At 45.4% G+C, this 21,237-nt stretch overlaps 1 protein-coding gene across 1 annotated transcript in view; it reads left to right on the forward strand.

The window, feature by feature from the left end:
- LOC126484995 (LIM/homeobox protein Lhx3) overlaps positions 1 to 21,237 on the forward strand; it is a 211,324-nt gene that overhangs the window by 108,441 nt on the left and 81,646 nt on the right. The window contains exon 5 of the mRNA XM_050108601.1: positions 6,190 to 6,344. Coding sequence (XP_049964558.1) covers positions 6,190 to 6,344 — 155 coding nt within the window. The remainder of the gene's footprint in view (positions 1 to 6,189; positions 6,345 to 21,237) is intronic.

Genomic DNA, 21,237 nt, shown 5'->3' on the forward strand with positions numbered 1-21,237 from the left:
GGTGGAGGGGGTGGTCGAACCACTTGGCCGTGACCAACCTCTCCACCCCAAATCTTGTGACACTGGAAAGTCTTTGACTTTTACCTGCCTGTGCTGTCTCTCTAATCCTCTACCCAGGAGTAAGGTTGGCACTACTATACTACAGAACTGGAAATGGAAATGAAGTCCCATGCTTCTTTACAGAGCGTAGGGGAACGATGCGGGAGACCCGCACCGCCTTACTAGGCAAGGTCCTAATGGAGGCGGTTTGCCGTTGCCTTCCTCCGACCGTAATGGGGATGAACACCCAGTCATCTCGAGGCAGGAAAAATCCCTGACCCCACCGGGAATCGAACCCGGGACCCCGTGCTCGGGAAGCGAGATCGCTACCGCGAGACCACGAGGGGCGGACATACTACAGAACTACTTCCCAACAAAGATTTGGCCACGCTTTACGGAAAGGTGTGAGGAGGATTAGGAAAGTTCATGTGCAGATTCACATTCACGTACAAGAAATGCATAATACACGACACATATAAATACGTATTATGAAGCCTGACACATTTCTTTCCACCCGTCCACATGGGTTCTGTTGCACCCGCGGCCGGCCGCGTCGTGTAATGAAACTGCGGAGCCGCCTCTGTTTCTATTTCCCGGTGCGAGCGAGCAGCGAAACCTGCTGCTTATAGAGCGGAAACTACTGTACCGTTTCAACTTCTTCCTCCGGAATTTGAAGGAGGTACATGCTTGCCGATTACCAATAACCTATCGTTCATTAGTGACCTAGGCTGCAAAAGGGATGAGAGGCGGGGATACCACAGATTGATTTTCAGATTGTAGGTGATAAGTGGCGAGCAGTAAGCAGTATGAGCTTAGCGGGAGGGAGGTTCCAGAAATAAGTCGCGTTATAGGCGGTAAGGCTTCGCTCGGCCCGCCGCTGTCACGCATCACTTGTTGCCGTGACGCATCGAGACAAACAGCCGGCGCCGCGTACGGCTTCGAGAAGCCGCGGATGCTGCGCTCTTTGTCCGCGTCGCCGGTCCGGTCAAGACGCCGGGGGGAGAAATATGGCTTCTTCCGACGGCGGGCCGCACAAAAGTCCGGGCACGCGTCCTGATTGGTCCTCCCTATCAATACGTCACAGCGCCTGCCCCTCCCCCCTCCCACCCTAGCTCCCCACCGCCGCAGCGTCCTGACGGCGCCTCGCGCTTTGCACGTTCCGCAGTCTCTCCCGGGACTTTTTGAAAAAATCCGGGCGCCGGGCGTCGTCGCGTGGGAGGAGGCAGCGCGGGAAGGACCTGGAAGAAAAGGCTGCGCCGCTATCGAGGTCGGGCTCGAAGGAGAGGCACGCGAGGACGCGAAGAAGTCTTCGAGGAGGAGGAGGAGGAGGAGGAAGAGGAGCGAGAGGGGGCGACGCGCAGTGGATGATCAGCAAATTGAACCAAGACCCTTCCATCAAAAAGAAAAAAAGAGGAGCGGGGAAAAAAAGAAAAGTAACGGAAGAAACCGCTCTGCGGGTAGGGAAGGAGAGGGGAGGGCTACAGCTCGGGGAAGTCTCTGGGAAGGGCGGTGGCGAATAAAAGAGTCCGAAGACAAATGACGGGCAAAAATGTATGGGCGTCGGCAGAAGGATGAGCAGTAGCCGGAGATACCGGGGCGCCCGTTTCTCTTTCTCTTTTTCTTTCTCCTTCCTCCTTTCCTTTGTGTTTTATGTTCTTGGCCACATATCTCTAGTACCTCCACGTCACCTGAACATTTTTGTGACAATATATCTCTCCTCTTCATAGCACTTCCGCAATCCTTTAATTAACGAAACCCGTTGCATCTCTTGAACATTAATTGTAGCAGCCATGGACAGAGTATTTATAGAACTATTATACAGTGTGTAGCATAATCAATAGTGAGAAGTGACACAGATGAAAGTATAATTATAATAGAGGCAATAATTGTTATATTAAACACTGTTCAGCAAACGAGCCATTTGCGAGGTAATTGCCAAATTGTGTCTATGAAATATTGTTCTCGTTAGTACAAATTGATTTGAAATGTAAACTTTTCTATTCAGTCTTCTACTAACTGATCTTAAATTTTACGTGGACCTAAACGCTGTTCACCAAACACCACATCAGCAAAGTTTCTTTCTAACTTTTGAAAAATTTATATAATATCTTTTAACTGTCTCGACTGCAATAACACATGACTACAGTGGAGTATTAGTTGTAGTTGCTAAACAACCATCTCCAGATCACTCAAGCTAGAGACTCTCTCTACGTACACTGTAGCGTTGAGTGCCATCGTCTGATAGTGCAGCTACGAATATTCTCGCTTTGTGCGACGTATGAGCCAAGTTTTCAGTACACCGTTGGATATAGGAACGAAGTTACCGAGTGAAATTCTGAATCACGCTTATTCAGAAACGTACCTGAACACAGAGTTGACACACCTTCGCTAGTCAGTTGTAAAGTAATGTATATATTTTTTTTTAATTTTTGAAGTACTTCAGATCGTTTATCTCCGTCATCTAATGTTGTCGGGTCTTACGAACAACATTTCTGATTGAATCGTAGTTGGAGAGATCGTTTCACTCAACACACATTCTTCCAAAAGTCCTTAATGACCGAGAGTACATTCAGTTTCTTATGCGGGATCTTCCAGAACAGGTGGAAGATGTTCCCCTTGCGTAACGTTGGAGTATGTACCACAAGCATAATGGCGTACCGGCACATATTGTTGCTAATATAAGGAAAGGTCAAATGTATCAATATTCTCCAACATGGATACGTCAACGAGGGCCAGCTCTACTTTGATCTCCAAGATCACCTGACCTCAGTCCTATGAATTTTTCTATCTACGGTCACATCAAAAGTCCACTCTCGTTGAAGAATTGGAGCAGCGAATTGTACAGTCTTGTCAAGCTTTCCGAGACGATTCGCTCGTGCTTGAAAGAATTAGTAACTCACTACAGCATTGCATCCAAAAGCGAGGACGTCAAGTGGAACACTACCTTTAGCAGGTGTGAGTGCAAAATAAACTCCATCATGTGATGTGCTAAGGCAGTACTGTAAGTCTTGTTCAGGTCCTGCAGACAGTGTCATCACTTCTGTGTCTATGCTGTTCATTTTTGGAATACAACCTACGACCAGCTTAGAGACAGAAGTGATGACACTTTCTGCAGGACCTAACCATCATTTTGCCGGACAATGCTCAAGCAAGCACGTACAGTGCAAGCTTTTACTGATTTGTTCGACTGATGCGACTGCTAAGTGCTATACCAACTACTGCACTCCCCTGACTTAAGCCCTTGTGAGCTCAACTTGATTTCTAAACTGAAGGAAACATTTCACGCCATTCGCTTCAGAACTGCTACAAATTCGTCGGGCAATAGACCGCGTCGCTTGAACTGTCAACACAACTGGCACTGCTAAGAGTATCCTACGACTTCCACATCGCTGGCAACGGGTTATACACAATGCTAGTGACTACTTTGAAAGTCAGTAAAACTTTGAAACACGTATCTATTTTGTACGAGCTGTAAATAAATAGTAGCCACTATGAAAGTTCCAACCCTCTTAGTTTTCAGCTTTCTGTGCGATACAGGATGCATATTTTGCAGGAAAATGAGACATGATCAAGAAAAGAGTTTGCACAATAAACGAATGATGAGGCATTAATGTTATGCACAACAAGAAGAATCTTCTGACTGGATGGATGAGGCCCGCCACGAATTCCCCTCCTGTGCCAACGTCTTCATCTAGGAGAATCTCTTGCAACATACGTCATCGATTATTTGCTGAATGTATTCCAATCTCTGTCTTCCTTTACTCTACAACTCCTTCTAGTACGATGGAAGTTATTCCCTGATGTCATAACTGATGTCCTCTCATCCTGTCCGGTCTTCTTGTCAGTATTTTCCGTATGTTCCTTTCCTCAGCGATGCTGCGGCAACAGCCTCATTCCTTACCTTGTCAGTCCACCTAATTTTCAACATTCTTCTGTAGCATCACATCTCAAATGCTTCGAGTTTCTTCTTTTCCGGTTTCCCCACAGTCCATGTCACTACCATACAATTACTATACTGACAAAAAAGTGAAGCACCCACGAAGCCAAGGAGGAAACCCAATGTAACTTCCCGTGTTGAGATGGCATGTGACATTATTTAAGTGACTGAAAAATGGAGTCACATTGACAAAGAACTTGGCAGGATGAGCTCACATAGCAGCATGACGTTGCATCCCTTCTGGCCTGGACGCATGCGCTGATACGGTTGGGAATGGTGTCATCAAGCTGTTGTATCCCCTCCGCAGGCAAACTGGCCCACAACAGTTGCATGTGGTCCTTCATATACTGGATACTGGTAATGGGACGCAGTTGTCTGAGATGGCTCCATACATATTCTACTGGAGAGAGATGTGGGGATCCTTTTGGCCACAGGAGTACTTTAACATCACGCAATCATTTCATAAAAACGTGTGGCATGTGCAAACGAGCACTGTCTCGTTGAGAAGTGGCACCAGGATACTGTCACACGATAGGTAACAAGTAAGGACGCAGGACGTGTGTGATTTACCGTTGTGTCGTCATAATTCCCTCATCACTACCTGCCGCCACCAGAAGATATACTCGGTAACTTCACACACCATGACGCAAAGAGTAGCGCATCTGTGCCTTTCTACAATCGTGAAAGAGTGGGACCTCTCCCCAAGTCTCCGCCATAGTTACCAACGATAGTGATGGGCCGCCATTCGTCAGTAGTCCATGCCTTCCGAGCACGACGCCGGTCCAAACGCAGCCGTTGTGTTGTGCTGGCAGCCTAAGCTTGGGGCATAAATCCATAGTCGGCTGCTGCCAGTATCTGAGCAATGTCGAGGGATAAAGAGATTCTTATTCTCGGATGGCTAAAGCGGATGTGTAGGGGCTATGATGTGCTTGGTGCACGATATGGCGATCCTCCCTTGTGGAGTTAAGTCGCGGTCGACTAAATCTTGACGACGAGTCACGTTTCCATGCAGTCCAACGTCGAGCCACTGTCGCATCAGAATACCCCACAAATCTGGATACTGCCCAACTGGAGTCCAACAATAAGGCCCCTGTCAGACGCTGCCAGGGGATAGTAACTTGGTCTCTCAAGAGCACGCGGTACCTCTAAGACCCTTACAGTGATCATTCATCATATGACGCTGTTCAAACCTTGTTCAAAATGTTCAAATGTGTGTGAAATCTTATGGGACTTAACTGCTAAGGTCATCAGTCCCTAAGCGTACACACTACTTCACCTAAATTATCCTAAGGACAAACACACACACCCATGCCCGAGGGAGGACTCGAACCTCCGCCGGGACCAGCCGCACAGTCCATGACTGCAGCGCCTTAGGCCGCTCGGTGTTCACACCAAGTAATTAACTCACTTACTAAGCGCTAACAACACTAATGCCCACTGGTGTCCGTTCTAGCCGTCACGGAGAACTACAACTGCAACCTGAAATGAACCCAAACAGTCTCAACCGCAAATAAACCTTTATTTTATGGTTAGCGGTTTCGGTCAGTTTTTAACTATCTTCAGACCTCATACCATGATCGTAGGTGGTGGCAGTGAACGGAGCAAATGTTACCTCTCCCCGAACGTCAACTGTCACAGCAGTGATTCAGCCTGTTGTGCTGCCAGTCATGACCAGCAGTCCTGGGGTATAACGATTGCCCACTTACCTCCGTTGTAATCCAATTCTCTACAGAATGTCGACAAGTTGCCTTGGCCAGTTCAATCACCAGATCTGTCTGCAATCGAACACACATAGAACGTCGTTGGTCCACAACATCAGCGCCATCCACAAACATCCTGTACTGACCTACCAAGCGCAACAGGAGTGGAACTCCACCTCTCAAACTAACATCTGGCACCTGTACGAAACAGTGCATGTACGTTTGCTTGCTTCCATTCAACATTGTGGCGGTTAAACCTGTTATTAATGTACCAGCAGTTCACATTTGCATTGGGTTATCTCCCGCTTCTATTAATTGTGATGTTGATCACTTACACATGTTACGTAGAAAAATGTATTTCCGAAATTTCATTACTGTTCTTAAATTATTTCTTGATACTGCTACGTTTTTCCTTAAGTTTATTTTGTACGGATTACCCTGTAGGCCGGCAGTATCTCGGCGATACCTGTGCGGGACAGAGTGGGCATGTTACACTTTGTATCCTTGTTCCAGAAGAGCGAAGGAGAAGCGGCTGAAGAAGGACGCGGGCCGGACGCGCTGGAGCCAGTACTTCCGGTCGATGAAGGGCGGCTCGTCGCCGCGGCATGACAAGCTGCACGACAAGGACGACAAGCTCGACCTCGACTCCAACTTCAGCCACACGCACGGTAGGGCGCCGCCAGCGAGTGCCGACTGCCCTACTCAATAGGGTAGCGGCACACCGATAGCGTAAACAGGCAGTGACGTCAGTGGGACCCTAGTGTTTTGTATGGAACGTGATTTATCGTCGTTATTAATGTTGTTGTTGTTGTTGTTGCGGTGGTGGTGTGTTCATCCCGTTAACTAGTTTGGTGCAGTTCTCCACGCCAATCTATTCCGTGCAAGCCTGTTCATTTCCTAATAACTAATTCGACTTGCATCTATCAAGCGGCTTACTATATTCATCCCTTGGTCGCCGTCTACAGTTCTCCTCCCCCCCCCCCCTCCCTCCTCGCATACACACACACTTCTCTCCAGTACTAAATTGGCAATTACTTCAAGCGATCCTTTCTTCTTGTCAAGTTGTGCGATAAACATCTTTTCTTCCTAGTATAATACAATATCTCCTCAATCTTACTCTATCTACGCATCTAATATTCAGCATTCTGGTGTAGCACCACTATTATTTTATATCTTTTCTGCATTGTATATCGTCCATGGTTCACTTCCGTAGAAGGTCACACTCCAAATAAATACACTATATGATCAAAAGTATCCGGACACCCACAAAAACATACGTTTTCCTTATTAGGTGCATTGTGCTGCCACCTACCACCAGGTACTTCATATCAGCGACCTCAGTAGTCATTAGACATCGTAAGAGAGCTGAATGGGGGCGCTCCGCGGAACTCACGGACTTCGAACATCATCTGATGACTGGGTGTCACTTGCGTCACACGTCTGTAAGCGAGATTTCCACACTCTTAAACATCCCTAGGTCCACTGTTTCCGACGTGATAGTGAAGTGGAAACATGAAGGGACAAGTACAGCACAAAAGCGTACAGGCGACCTCGTCTGTTGACTGACAGAGACCGCCAACAGTTGAAGAGGGTCGTAATGTGTAATAGGCAGAAATGTATCCAGACCGTCATACAGGAATTCCAAACTGCATCAGGATCCACTGCAAGTACTATGACAGTTAGACGGGAGGTAAGAAAACTTGGATTTCATTGTCGAGCGGCTGCTCATAAGCCACACATCACGCAGGTAAATGATAAACGACGTCTTGCTTGGTGTAAGGAGCATAAACATTGGACAATTGAACAGTGGAAAAATGTTGTGTGGAGTGACGAATCACGGTACACAATGTGGTGATCCGATGGCAGGGTGTGGGTATCCCCGGTGAATGTCATCTCCCAGTGTATGTAGTGCCAACAGTAAACTTCGAGGGTTGTGGTGTTATGGTGTGGTCGTGTTTTTCATGGAGGGGGCTTGCACACCATGTTGTTTTCGTGGCACTATCACAGAACAGGCCTACATTGATGTTTTAAGCACGTTCTTGCTTTCCACTGTTGAAGAGCAGTTCTGGGATGGCGATTACACATTTCAACACCATCGAGCACATGTTCATAATGCAGGGCCTGTGGCGGAGTCGTTACACGACAGTAAAATCCCTGTAATGGACTGGCCTGCACAGAGTCCTGACCTGAATCCTGCAGAACACCTTTGGGATGTTTTGCAATGCCGATTTCGCGCCAGGTCTCTCCGACCGACATCGATACCTGTCCTCAGTGCAGCAATCCGTGAAGAATGGGCTACCATTCCCCAAGAAACCTTCCAGCACCTGATTGAACGTAAGCCTGCGAGAGTGGAAGTTGTCATCAAAGCTAAGGCTGGGCCAACACCATACTGAATTCCAGCATTACCGATGGAGGGCGCCAGGAACTTACGTCATTTTCGGGCAGGTGTCCGGATACTTTTGATCACATAGTGTACTTTCAGAAAAGAATTCCTAACATTTAAATTTATATTTCATGTTGACCTTCTTCTTTTTCAGAAATGCTTTTCTTACTACTGCCAGTCTGCATTTTATATCCTCTCTACTTCGGCCTATTTCAGTTATTTCGCTCCTCAAGCGGCAAAAAATAGATGTACTGCTTTTAGTGCCCCATTTCCGATTCTAACCCCCTCAGCATCACCTGATTAAATTCCATTACATTCCATTACCTTTGTTGTACTTTTATTCTTGATCATTTTATAAGCTCGTTTGAAGACACTATCCATTTCGGTCAACTGATTTTACAAATCCTTTGCCACCTACGACAGAGTTAACAATGTCATCCGCAAACCTTAAAATTTTTAGTTCGTCTTCCTGTACTTTAACTTCTTCTCCAAATTTCTCCTCAGTTTCCTTCACAGCTGGCCGGTATGCAGAATGGTTAACATCAGCAGTAAGCTACAACCCTGTCTCACTCCCTTCTCAACTATTGGTTCCCTTTCATATGATTCGATTCTTATAACTATAGCCTAGTTTCTGTTCGAGCTGTGTATAATCTTTCGCTCCCTGTGTTTCACCCACGTTGCCTTCAGAATTTTGAAGACTGTATTCCAATCATTGTTGTCAAAAACTTTCTCTAAGTCTGCAAACGTTATAAAACTTCGTTTGCCTTTCATTAACCTACCTTCTAAGCGAAGTCGTTGGGTCAGTATTGTCTTACGTGTTTCTTCATTTCCACGGAACCCAAACTAATTCATAATTAAAGTTTGGCCACGGACTGAAACTATGAGTGATAGCCGTTTGATACTCCACTTCGAAAGAGTCACTTCCTTGCCGCAATTTCCTATAACGCAACTCGTATCACCTCACATCTGACGACAAATGATTTCAGGGACAGAGGCGCTCCTGAGCTCTAACGGCGTGGCGTAGAAAACGGCGTGAAAGGGTGGCTTCGCCGGGAACCAGTAGTATATTTTACGACTTTCGGCGGCCGTACCAAAGACGTCCATTAACTATGAGAAGCCAGTAAAGCCATCTATACTGGCAACTCACTCGTGTTAACGAGCATACTATCTAGGCTGCAGCATTGGGGCCCCCAGATTGGGGTCCCCACCACGAACACTTAAGAAAATGACTTTGTCTCAATACTATGGTGCTGACACCCCTATAATCGTAAAAGACATACAAATAATTATTTTATACTCCCTTATTCCGCCGCATTGAGCAGTGGAAACGTCTCACAGCCCTCGTTCGCACTCTAATTGCCAACAGTAGGCAGTCAAATGCGTGGCGACTCATTTTGCATAACAGTTAAGACTTTTAAAGGAATGGTTAAAGGAATTTTGGCAGTCTGAAGTGGTCTTGATTCATCGGAAGGCCTATTTCTCCTACACCGTATTCCATCCAAACCAGACCCGATAACATTTTTCCCCGTTTCCTGACGCACATTAGTCAGCCCTTACAGCTGGGGAAAACTGTTTAGTCATACAGTGAAGGCTTTCACGACCGGATGGTACTGTTTTTGATAATTATTCCGGGTTATATGGCCGTGGTCCATGGAATTCTTCTATTTCTAACGTTTCGTCCAATACTACGTTGGACATCCTCAGAGGTATGGCTGGTCCTGCTGTCGGCAGAATTATCAACAACAAAACTGTTTAGGTTGGGAAGGATGTCATAAAATTGTTGCATCTTCTTCTAAGGGAAACTAGCTCACAAAGCAACTGGGATGGTTCCTCTATGAAATTTTCTAGAGTTACCAGCCGAGTGGCGTCGTTATTTTGTCGCTGATAACTCCAGAAGGGTTCACAATTGAAATACGCCGAGAAAGTCTGCAATCACGTATATGCGATGGCTTCTATATACTGACACCGGGATGGAGTTAACGTCTGATCTGGTCCCATGCAGGTCCTATTGGGGAGAGATCTAGGGATCTTGTTGGCCACAAAATTTCCTCAACATCATATAGACAGCCCTCGTTGAGGACGAGCATTGTCTTGTTGAAAAATGGCACCACTGTCGCATGAGATAACACTCGAGGATGCAGGATGTACTATTGTGCCGTCAGAGTTCATTCAGTTACTACCAGCCGTGACCTGATGACTCCGCACATCACAGTACCAGGAGTTAACACCTGTATGCCCTTCAAAAACATTGAAAAAATGGGACTTCTCTCCAGGTCTCCTCCATACTCGTCGACAGTGGTCGTTCGGGGTAGTGGAGAACCGCAGTTCGAAGGTGAACACAATACGACTCCGTTCATCACCAGTCCATGCTTCACAGTCAGCTCACCACTCCAGACACAGTCCTTTTGTGTTAGGGCAGCCTACGCATGGGACGACAATTGCCTAATGCAGCTGCTGCTAGTCTCCAACCAATGTTGTGAGATGGCTGAATGCTGTAGAAAGACCATTACTTTTTCTCGGATGGCTGGCGCAGATGTGAAGGGATTACGATGTGCTTGGCGCACAGTAGAGCTATCATCATTTATAGTGGTCAGACGTGAGTGACAGGAACCATGGTGAGTACGGCTTCCCACACGTTCCCATGCAACATCGGGCCACTGTCACATTCGAATGCCCCAAAACTCTTTGATACTGCACTATTCCACCAGCATGCTAAATGGAGACCCACAATGACGCCCCTTTCAAACACAGTCAGGTGCTGATAACGCAGTCTCAGACGAGTAGGCGGCAACTCCGTGTCCTGGACTGTAATTAGTCACTATCTGATGCTGTTCATATTCCTTATAAACTCCACCATGCCTGGTAATGCCACTAAACACGAAACACACTAATGCACTCTGGTGGGCGTTCTACCTGTCAAACTGAATTGCAACCCCAATTATTTACATACCCGCCGATGATGCGTACGAGCACGAAGTTACATTGGCATCCGACCACGCCTTCCAGGTGCTTCATTTCTTTTGTCAGGGAGTGTACATAAGCAGATAAAAAGACCAGCATTCAGTCGAGCACTTACAATAAATTAATAACTCTAAATCTTAATAGCGGTTAAACGTAATAACGTACCCTTTAGAGCAATAAACCTTGTTTCCATTCTTGTTAGTTCATAATGTTGGGGAATACGATAATTAACTGACGTAGGTTTTATTATTACTTACACTGAATTTTGTTTTACGAGCTCTAAGTTTTGGTGGGTGTATTCTGGCGTTACACTGAGCTGACACCCAAACTTCCAGATGTCAGACACTCAGATCGGTACCAAACGTTGCATCAACCAAAACTCCGATTTCGTTCGTACTGTGTGCTGTCGGGGGGCTAGCAGACCGGGCGTAAAAATTAATTAAAAGTAGCATCGAAACCACGGATCACAGAAAAGCATAAACGTGAACAATTAATATGTATAACATCGGTGGGGATGTTGGTAGAGTCTTAAAACGTCGTAATTACTACTAAGGATCGTGGGTTCAAATCACAATGATGACAATTTTTTTTACTGTATTATGCGCGATAGTGTTTTATAGGACTACTAATACTTCTGCACCTATGATGCAATTGTTCCGACTCTTTATGTTTATTCTGTGAAACTACAAGCCCACTATCAGTTTCATCATGAGTCGTATCTGTTCTGTTGCACATGTCCGACAGAACACCACACCCATCTATACAAACTTGCTCTATTTATTGGTTTGCTACTTTCAGCTAACGAAACGAAAGCACACTGTCAAAAAAACATTGCTACAAACTCCGAAAAGTCCTTTTCCATATCAGGAAAATGTCCTCCAATATAACAGTTCCACGCACAAAAAGTAAAAATAAAAATATAAGTCATCAGTTGGGTTTGAACGCGTAAGACGATCTCACGCTGAACCGACTCACCCACCCGAGGTATTCAAAGCAATCATTCACAGATATACATTCCCTGTGATTTGCAGTTCTGGTGTTACTTTTAATTACCATTTTCGCATGTTCTACTGGATGACGGCACATAGCTCTAATTAAATCGGTGTTTTTGTTGACACTGTATCTACATACAACGTTTGACACCGCTCTGAGTGTCTGACATCTAGAGGTTTGGTTGTGAGCTACAGATCTGATGACGACAGTAGCAGTTACAAAGTGAAAATGCATTAAGTGATTTAGACGGTATTATTCGTGGAAAATGCATGATGATCGGAGAATCAGTCTAGGAAAATAATAAATTTACATTTAGGGTGATCATTAACTGCAGCATGAAACAATGTTTTCTGTCAATCTTCAAGGGTACTTGGTCCCTGAGGACGCTCCATCTGCGAACACTCCTGTGAGCAATTAAAATTGCTTGTCATGTCAAAAATGGTTCAAATGGCTCTAAGCATTATGTGACTTAATATCTGAGGTCATCAGTCCCCTAGACTTAAAAGTACTTAAACCCAACTAACCTAAGGACATCACACACATCCATGCCCGAGGCAGGATGCGAACCAGCGACCGTAGCAGCAGCGCGGTTCCGGACTGAAGCGCCTAGAACCGCTCGGCCATAGCGGACGGTCTTGTCATGTCATCTGAGTAATTTACGAAGAACAGCTGCCCTATAACACTCATCTGATGCACATCGCACGTTATGATGGGTTCTGATGAAGTCTGGTCCCGAGCGACGTAATCAGTTCTACCAGTTATTGGCGTAGATCCCACCCACATCCAAAACAGAATCCTCAAATGTGTGAATTCCTAAGGGACCAAATTGCGTAGGTCATCGGTCCCTAGACACACTACTTAAACTAACTTATGCTAATAACAACACACACACACACACACACACACACACACACACACACACACACACACACACACACACACACATGCCCGAGGGAGGACTCGAACCTCCGGCGGGAGTGGCCGCGAAGTCCGTGACATGACGCCTCAAACCGCACGGCCACTCCGCGCGGCCGAAATTCTCAAAGCAAACTACAATTGTGCCCCGCAACACAACGGGGAATTATTATTTCAGTGCCGATTTGAGGAAAGGAGGAACACGTAATGGATACTGAGCAGCAACAAGTGTACATAGAAATATTTATAGTGAAATCTTAAAACTGTTTCGGTCTTCAAAGAGAAACAAATATGAGTTTCGTCCCCCCTGAGCTCAGAGCTTGGGTTCGCTCTTGACTCTTGGGTGCTGTAGTATATTTTAGACACGCCCGTCAAGTAGAACGAGGTCGTCAGTTGTGCAGCAGAGGTAGCACTGTTCAGCCGCGGAGTGCAGCTGCTGCTGTTTGTGGTGCGCTGCTGCTGCTGGTGCTCTTTAAGGCTGGCTGCCATTGTTCTGCCCTTTGTGGCTCGTGCCGCCGCGGATTCGTGCTTCAGCTGCTCCCAATAGCCTCCACTACACCGCTGTCAACATTGCCGCCCCTCTAGCTTCCCTTGTAACCAACACTGTCCACTTATTTCATCCCGGCTGTAAATGTTTATGCACTGAAAAAAGATAAAAGGAACTAGTAATATCAACTTGAACTTTTCATGTTTCTGTTTGGTATCAACACCACCTTATTTTGATCATTGCGACAACTGTCTTAAAACAGATGCGGCTCTATTTTTTCTTTCTGCTGTTCGTCAATCACTTTGCGGCGCTTCTTCTCAAACAATCCCATATGACGCTGTAACTGACAGAGTTTCCTCTGACATACGAGGTGTTATCAAAAAATGTTGGGAATGAATTATTTTAGCAGTAACTGCTGATGTTACAATCATTTGATGTAATTTGTGAGACAGCTATTATTTATATAATGTCATTTCAGGTACATTTTCTGGCATCCAGTCTCTTTATGTTTTTATTTGAACTGTAATCAGTTCTCACTGAATATAAGTTGCATGTAATGAAACGTTTGTATTTTGTAAATTTTATACTCTCACATCAGTGTACATCTCTATGAAAGAAATTCTTTGACATTTTTATAGTTGAGATATTGCCATGTTTGTATGCTGTCTTCCATGTGGCAAAACCTTTTGGTGGCAGAATGATATTTTCACTCTGCAGCGGAGTGTGCGCTGATATGAAACTTTCTGGCTGATTAAAACTGTGTGCTGGACCGAGACTCGCACTCGGGACCTTTTCCCTCCGCGGGCAAGTGCTCTACCAACTGAGCTACCCAAACATGACTCACACCTCCTCACAGCTTCAACTCTGCCAGTACCTCGTCCCCCTAACTTCCAAACTTCAAAGAAGCTCTTCTGTGAACCTTGCAGAACTAACACTCCTGACTGCTCGCACGGTAACTCAGCGTGTTCGGTCAGAGGGTTATCTACCCTCTGTAACAAAAAAACTGAGTTAATGGATCCACGACGAACTGAAACGGGTGTCTTGCGACGTCCGCCACGACCAGATGCAACAAACGAAAACGAACAAAATGATATTTAAAAAAAAGGGCTGGTAGAGTACTTGCCCGCGAAAGACAAAGATTCCGAGTTCGACTGTCGGTCTGGCACGCAATTTTAATCTGCCAGGAAGTTTTAAAACCTTTTGGTGTTTGAGTGGAGGTTCATACTATATGCGTACATATATAACAAAAAAAAATGCTTCATATAGTCTTTAATGCTTCATGATCACGAGCAGTCAGCTTTGCAATGTAATGACTCGGGATTTTCAGTGTAAGTAACCTGCAGCTGAAAGTTTTTTTTGCTTTAAGGATTTATTTGTATTGCTGTCAATCGTTATCAGGTAAAATTACAGTTAAATAGGCCGTTTCTCACATTGTGTTTTGATCATACGGCGTGACTACCCCATAGAATTTTCGTCATAAGGGGAATTTAAAAAAATAATACAAGCAACAACAAAATCCGTATCTTAACGTGACCAGCCGTCTGATGATGAACCTGTCGGTGCAAAACCGGTAACGGCGCTTTTCATGTGAATGCACAGCGTTATTAAAAGTGGCTCGCTGCTCATTTCTTCTCCGCATGAATCAGACTGTATTTTGTACACAGCCACGGTCTCAAAATGTCAGCTTTCAACAAAATAGAATTAAGACTCAAAATACTGCAACTAAACTAAAACCAAAGTCCGTCTCAACAGGCTTCGGAATGCCCAACGTTACCCACTGACCGCCGTGTCATCCCGAGCCGATAGGCGTCACTGGATGCGGATATGGGAAGTCACGAGGTCAGCACACTTCTCTCCCGGCCGCGTCTTGTATGATATTCCCTTCCAAGAAATATTAAGTCTTCCACTTGCCTTCCCTGATACTGAATTTTGCTCATCATCCCTTTCCATCGCATCTTAGTATTAGGTACCCCCAAATAATCATACGATGTGACGTGCACAAGATATTCACACTAATCTTATAATCAGATATTACAATGTCCTTTCTCATTGATATAGGCGTTATATTGGAGTTCTCCGCATTTAAATCAGAACAGCTGTCCATTACACCAAGCGGAAATTTTGTCCAAGTCCTTCTGTATCTCCTTACGATCCGTTAACAATGGTACTCTCCGATCTTGCGTACCATGGATGAAGGGTATCAGACGGATGCCATATTTCTTGACTTCCGGAAAGCATTTGACTCGGTGCCCCACTGCAGACTCCTAACTAAGGTACGAGCATATGAGATTGGTTCCCTAGTATGTGTGTAGCTCGAAGACTTCTTAAGTAATAGAATCCAGTACGTTGTCCTCGATGGTGAATGTTCATCGGAGGTGAGGGTATCATCTGGAGTGCCCCAGGGAAGTGTGGTAGGTCCGCTGTTGTTTTCTATCTACATAAATGTTCTTTTGGATAGGGTGGATAGCAATGTGCGGCTGTTTGCTGATGATGCTGTGGTGTACGGGAAGGTGTCGTCGTTGAGTGACTGTAGGAGGATACAAGATGACTTGGACAGGATTTGTGATTGGTGTAAAGAATAGCAGCTAACTCTAAATATAGATAAATGTAAATTAATGCAGATGAATAGGAAAAAGAATCCTGTAACGTTTGAATACTCCATTAGTAGTGTAGCGCTTGACACAGTCACGTCGATTAAATATTTGGGCGTAACATTGCATAACGATATGAAGTGGGACAAGCATGTAATGGCAGTTGTGGGGAAGGCGGATGGTCGTCTTCGGTTCATTGGTAGAATTTTGGGAAGATGTGGTTCATCTGTAAAGGAGACCGCTTATAGAACGCTGGTGCGACCTATTCTTGAGTACTGCTCGAGCGTTTTGGATCCCTACCAGGCCGGATTGAGGGAGGACATAGAAGCAATTCAGAGGCGGGCTGCTAGATTTGTTATTGGTAGGTTTGATCATCACTCGAGTGTTATGGAAATGCTTCAAGAACTCGGGTGGGAGTCTCTAGAGGAAAGGAGGCGTTCTTTTCGTGAATCGCTACTGAGGAAATTTAGAGAACCAGCATCTGAGGCTGACTGCAGTACAATTTTACCGCCGCCAACTTACATTTCGCGGAAGAAAGATAAGATAAGAGAGATTAGGGCTCGTACAGAGGCATATAGGCAGTCATTTTTCCCTCGTTCTGTTTGGGAGTGGAACAGGAAGAGAAGATGCTAGTTGTGGTACGAGGTACCCTCCGCCACGCACCGTATGGTGGATTGCGGAGTATGTATGTAGATGTAGATGTAAACTACAGCGCCCTCAGAGAACATTCATACGAGTATAATGCTGCTGATCCTGTCTGATTAATCGTTAATGTTCGTGAAGTTCATTTTTGTTTGTGTGGCACGAGTGATCGGGAGGTAGCGGGCAGGGATGGAGGAAGCGGCAGACGCCAGCTGGGGAGTGGGCGGTGTGACTGCACGCCGAGCGTCGAGTTCCGCCTGCGGGCAGCCGGGGACACGCACGGCGGGCCACAGCGCCGTCCGCGGCACGCCCACCAGCTCAGGCGCACCCGCTGTGGTCGCGGACGTCACCCCTGTACCAGCACTCGCTGCCGATGCCCGATACCTTATGACACAGTGCGATCCAGAAGCCGCAGACATGAAAATACCGGGTGATCAAAAAGTCAGTATAAATTTGAAAACTGAATAAATCACGGAATAATGTAGATAGAGGGGTACAAATTGACACACATGCTTGGAATGACATGGGGTTTTATTAGAACCAAAAAAATACAAAATTTCAGAGAATGTCCGACAGATGGCGCTTCATCTGAATAATTAGCATAACAAAGTAAGACAAAGCAAAGATGATGTTCTTTACAGGAAATGCTCAATATGTCCACCATCATTCCTCAACAATAGCTGTAGTCGATGAATAATGTTGTGAACAGCACTGTAAAGCATGTCCGGAGTTATGGTGAGGCATTGGCGTCGGATGTTGTCTTTCAGCATCCCTAGAGATGTCGGTCGATCACGATACACTTGCGACTTCAGGTAACCCCAATGCCAGTAATCGCACGGACTGCGGTCTGGGGACCTGGGAGGCCAAGCATGACGAAAGTGGCGGCTGAGCCCACGATCATCACCAAACGACGCGCGCAAGAGGTCTTTCACGCGTCTAGCAATATGGGGTGGAGCGCCATCCTGCATAAACATCGTACGTTTTAGCTGGTGTTTATCAGCAAGGCTGGGGATCATGCGATTCTGTAACATATCTCTCACCCCATGTCATTCCAAGCATGTGTGTCAATTTTTACCTCTCTATCTACATTATTCTGTTGTTTATTCGGTTTTCAAATTTATACTGACTTTTTGATCACTCGGTACACTGTCCGAACAAAAATACCCGGTCGCCCCAGTATGGAAGGAGGAATTGTCAATAGAAGTAGCAACAGAAGAATAGACCGCTCGGGAGAGATCAATGACTTCGAAAGTGCACTAGTCACGGAATGTCACCTGTGTACCAAATCCATCAGGGACATTTCGAACCTCCTAAAGCTGCACGAGCCGACTGTTCGTGATGTGACTTGAAGCAGAAAGCCGAAAGAACAACCATAGCTAAACCGCGACCAGGCAAACCTCCTGTACCGAAAGGGCAGAGGCAGTCGAGCGTTGCGGTGGTGGTTATCAAAAACCGCATGAAAAAAGCGGAAGGAATCACTCCAAAGTGCTACGAGCAATCAGCTAGCAAAATAGCTGTGCGTAGGGACTCTAAAAGAGTACAGTGGCTGAGAACCTTCTCATAAGGTTAGCCTCAGGCTGTATAAAGAATAACGCCACTGGGCAGTGGATGTCTCTAAACCAGTGATTTGGCGTAATAACTCATGCTATACCCTGTGGCAGTCCTATGTTAGGATTTAGGTTTGGCGATTGCCTGAAGAACGTTACATGTCATCACGCGTGTTGCCAAGTGCGAAGTACGGAGCGGGCTGTGTTACAGTATAGGGGTGGTTTTCGAGGTTAGTGTGCGGTTCCTTTATTGCGCTTTAGAAACGTTAAATGCAGATGGATGTAACCGCATTTTACAACACTAAGTCCGGCGAACAGTAGAGGAGCAGTTCGGAGACGATGGCTGTCTGTATCAATAAATGGTTCAAATGGTTCTGAGCACTATGGGACTTAACTGCTGAGGTCATCAGTCCCCTAGAACTTAGAACTACTTAAACCTAAGCACCCTAAGGACATCACACACATCCATGCCCTAGGCAGGATTCGAACCTGCGACCGTAGCGGTCGCGCGGTTCCAGACTGTATCAGTGGGACAGAGCACCTTATCATAAAGCAGCACCTGTGAGGCAGTGTTTCGTGACCAGTAACGTTCCTGAAATGGACTGCCCTGCCCAGTGCCCCAACCTGAACCCTGTGGAACACCTTCGTAATGAGTTAGAACACCGACTTCACTCTAGACCCCAGCGTCCAGTACCACTATCTTCTCTGATTCCGGCTTTTGAGTAAGAATAAGCTGCCATTTCTCCACAGCCTTTCATTCACCTCAATGACAGTGTCCACAACAGAGTTCAAGCCGTCGTAAAGGCACACCCCACATTCATGTCCGCTAATGGGAGTCCAGATACTTTTGGTCAGGTAGTGTACATGTGTCTGTAAACTGGAGTTTCGTTGCATTTATTCCATCAACCACCACAGGGTAGCACCTTAGGTATTACCGATGACAAACGAAGACGTCAGTGTAATGGCTACAGGTCACATGGCGCCGGTAGTATTGTGCAGTTCATTACTTGGTGAACATCTTTTCCAAAGAGTAAAATGACTGAATTGTGGAGCAGTAGTTTGCCAGTCGTTCGCAAGCACATTTTGTAGACAAATTTCGTGTATCATATCCAGATGCCGCAGTGCCGAACAGTTCAACAGTAACGAGATTAATCACCCGTTTCTGGGAATGCTACAAAGTGATTCATCTGTCTTGCTTTGCAGTTCCTGATAGCTGATGGTGGGATGCGATCCATTTGGCGACAGTTTCGCCTACAGTCACTACACGCTCTGAAGACATCCTAACTGGAAACCGAGAAAGCTATGCTGGAACACGATTAACGCATCCACCATATCGCTGACATGTCGAAAGCCTCTATTCAGCACCTTAGCTTACTTGGACAGTCTGTCCACATCTTCCGTATTTCTCATGTCTTGTTCTTTCAGAGCTTCATTCTTTCTGTCCTCTGCCCAACAGTATTTGAATAACTTATTCGATAATGAAGTTGTTTTTGCGAAACTAGATTGCCTCTTGAAGCCCCAAACTAGGACGAGTACGCTGCTGCACGTGTGAGGTCGCGGCTACTGCGAAGTCGGTAGGAAATCATGCATAGTCAAAGGAAAAAAAGAAAACTTATTTGACAAATAAGAAGTCGCCTAGCGTGTTTCAGGTTCAGACAAAATGAAACGAGGTATAAATGGATGCAACTACTTTGGAAGTGGTTTAGTGGAGTGCGTGTCTCATTAATCGCTTAAGTTGACAACTAAGTCCCTGTATCATTTATTATGTGTAGCGCAGGCGCTAGCTCGATGTGAAGGAATGGTAAACACTGATGCCTGTCTTCTGGCACGCCCGATCTCATGACGTGAGTCCATAAATAATTAACGTGAGAGATGCAGGGGAGAGAGAATTATAACTATGATTTCGGCAGAGTAAGTTGGCGTGTGAACAGTAATCGTTTTGTTGAGAGGCAGGAATTACTGAAGATCTTCAACGCTGGTCCTTCCTGACACATTTTTGAATAAACACCAAAAAAGGAAATGCGTTTCATTGTCACTGGGGCAGAGTTGCATGCAGTACAGCCCAGCCCGTATTATCTACTCAGATACATCATTTTCCTTCGGTGAAACGAGGTGTTGTAGATCTGGGAAAGCCTCTGAGAATGCAATCTTTAAGGGATATTGCCAGCTGGGCAATTTCCTGTGACTTATAGTTAAAGTAAAACTTATTCTTTTGGATCAAGTGTCTTGAAATCAAACAGCTACATTGATGTGCTGGATGACAAGGTGTTGCAATGCGCCTCTTATATTAAAGACAATGATCTTTAATGTAGCTAAGGCATTTAATACTAATTCACAAGTTGGAACCCTGTAGAATAAAATTAGAAGCTCACAATTGATTACACTTATACTTTAGGAACAGACAGCAAAAGGTGATTCTCCACATTAAAGAGAAAAGCTATGACGTGGAGTCTGCTGGAGCACAGTAAAGTGGAGGTGCCTCACGGGTCAGTAATGGGTCCACTCTTGTTTCTCATATACATAAATCGTATGCCTTCTGCTATGACAGGTGATTCTGTTTGCTGATGACCCTTGATGGTAAACGATGTTGTATCAAACATAGGCAATGTGTCAAATACTGCCATTCAAGACACATGTTCATGTCGTGTAGAAAATAAACTGATGCTAAATCATACTCACTTTTCACAGTCTCTAACAAACATTTGAAATAAATCTAACATTTTGATTTCACAGAATAGGCGTACAATAAGTGGATCTGAACAACCCAAATTCCTGGGTGTTCAGATACGTGGTAAGCTGTCATGGAAAGCCCAGGTCCACGATGTTGTTCAAAACGTAATGCTGCTACATTTACAATTAGAACAGTATCAGAAATAAATGATGGACCAACATGAAAATTATTCTACAATACTTACAGTCATCTGCTTATGACATACACTTCTGTATTTAAGGGTAACTCTCCTCATTTACAGACTGTACACTAACATGACAAAAAGCCATGTGACACCTCCTAACATCGCGTCGGACCTCCTTTTGCCCCGC

This window comes from Schistocerca serialis, chromosome 6 (genome assembly GCF_023864345.2).
Source record: "Schistocerca serialis cubense isolate TAMUIC-IGC-003099 chromosome 6, iqSchSeri2.2, whole genome shotgun sequence".
Taxonomy (NCBI): Eukaryota; Metazoa; Arthropoda; class Insecta; order Orthoptera; family Acrididae; genus Schistocerca; species Schistocerca serialis.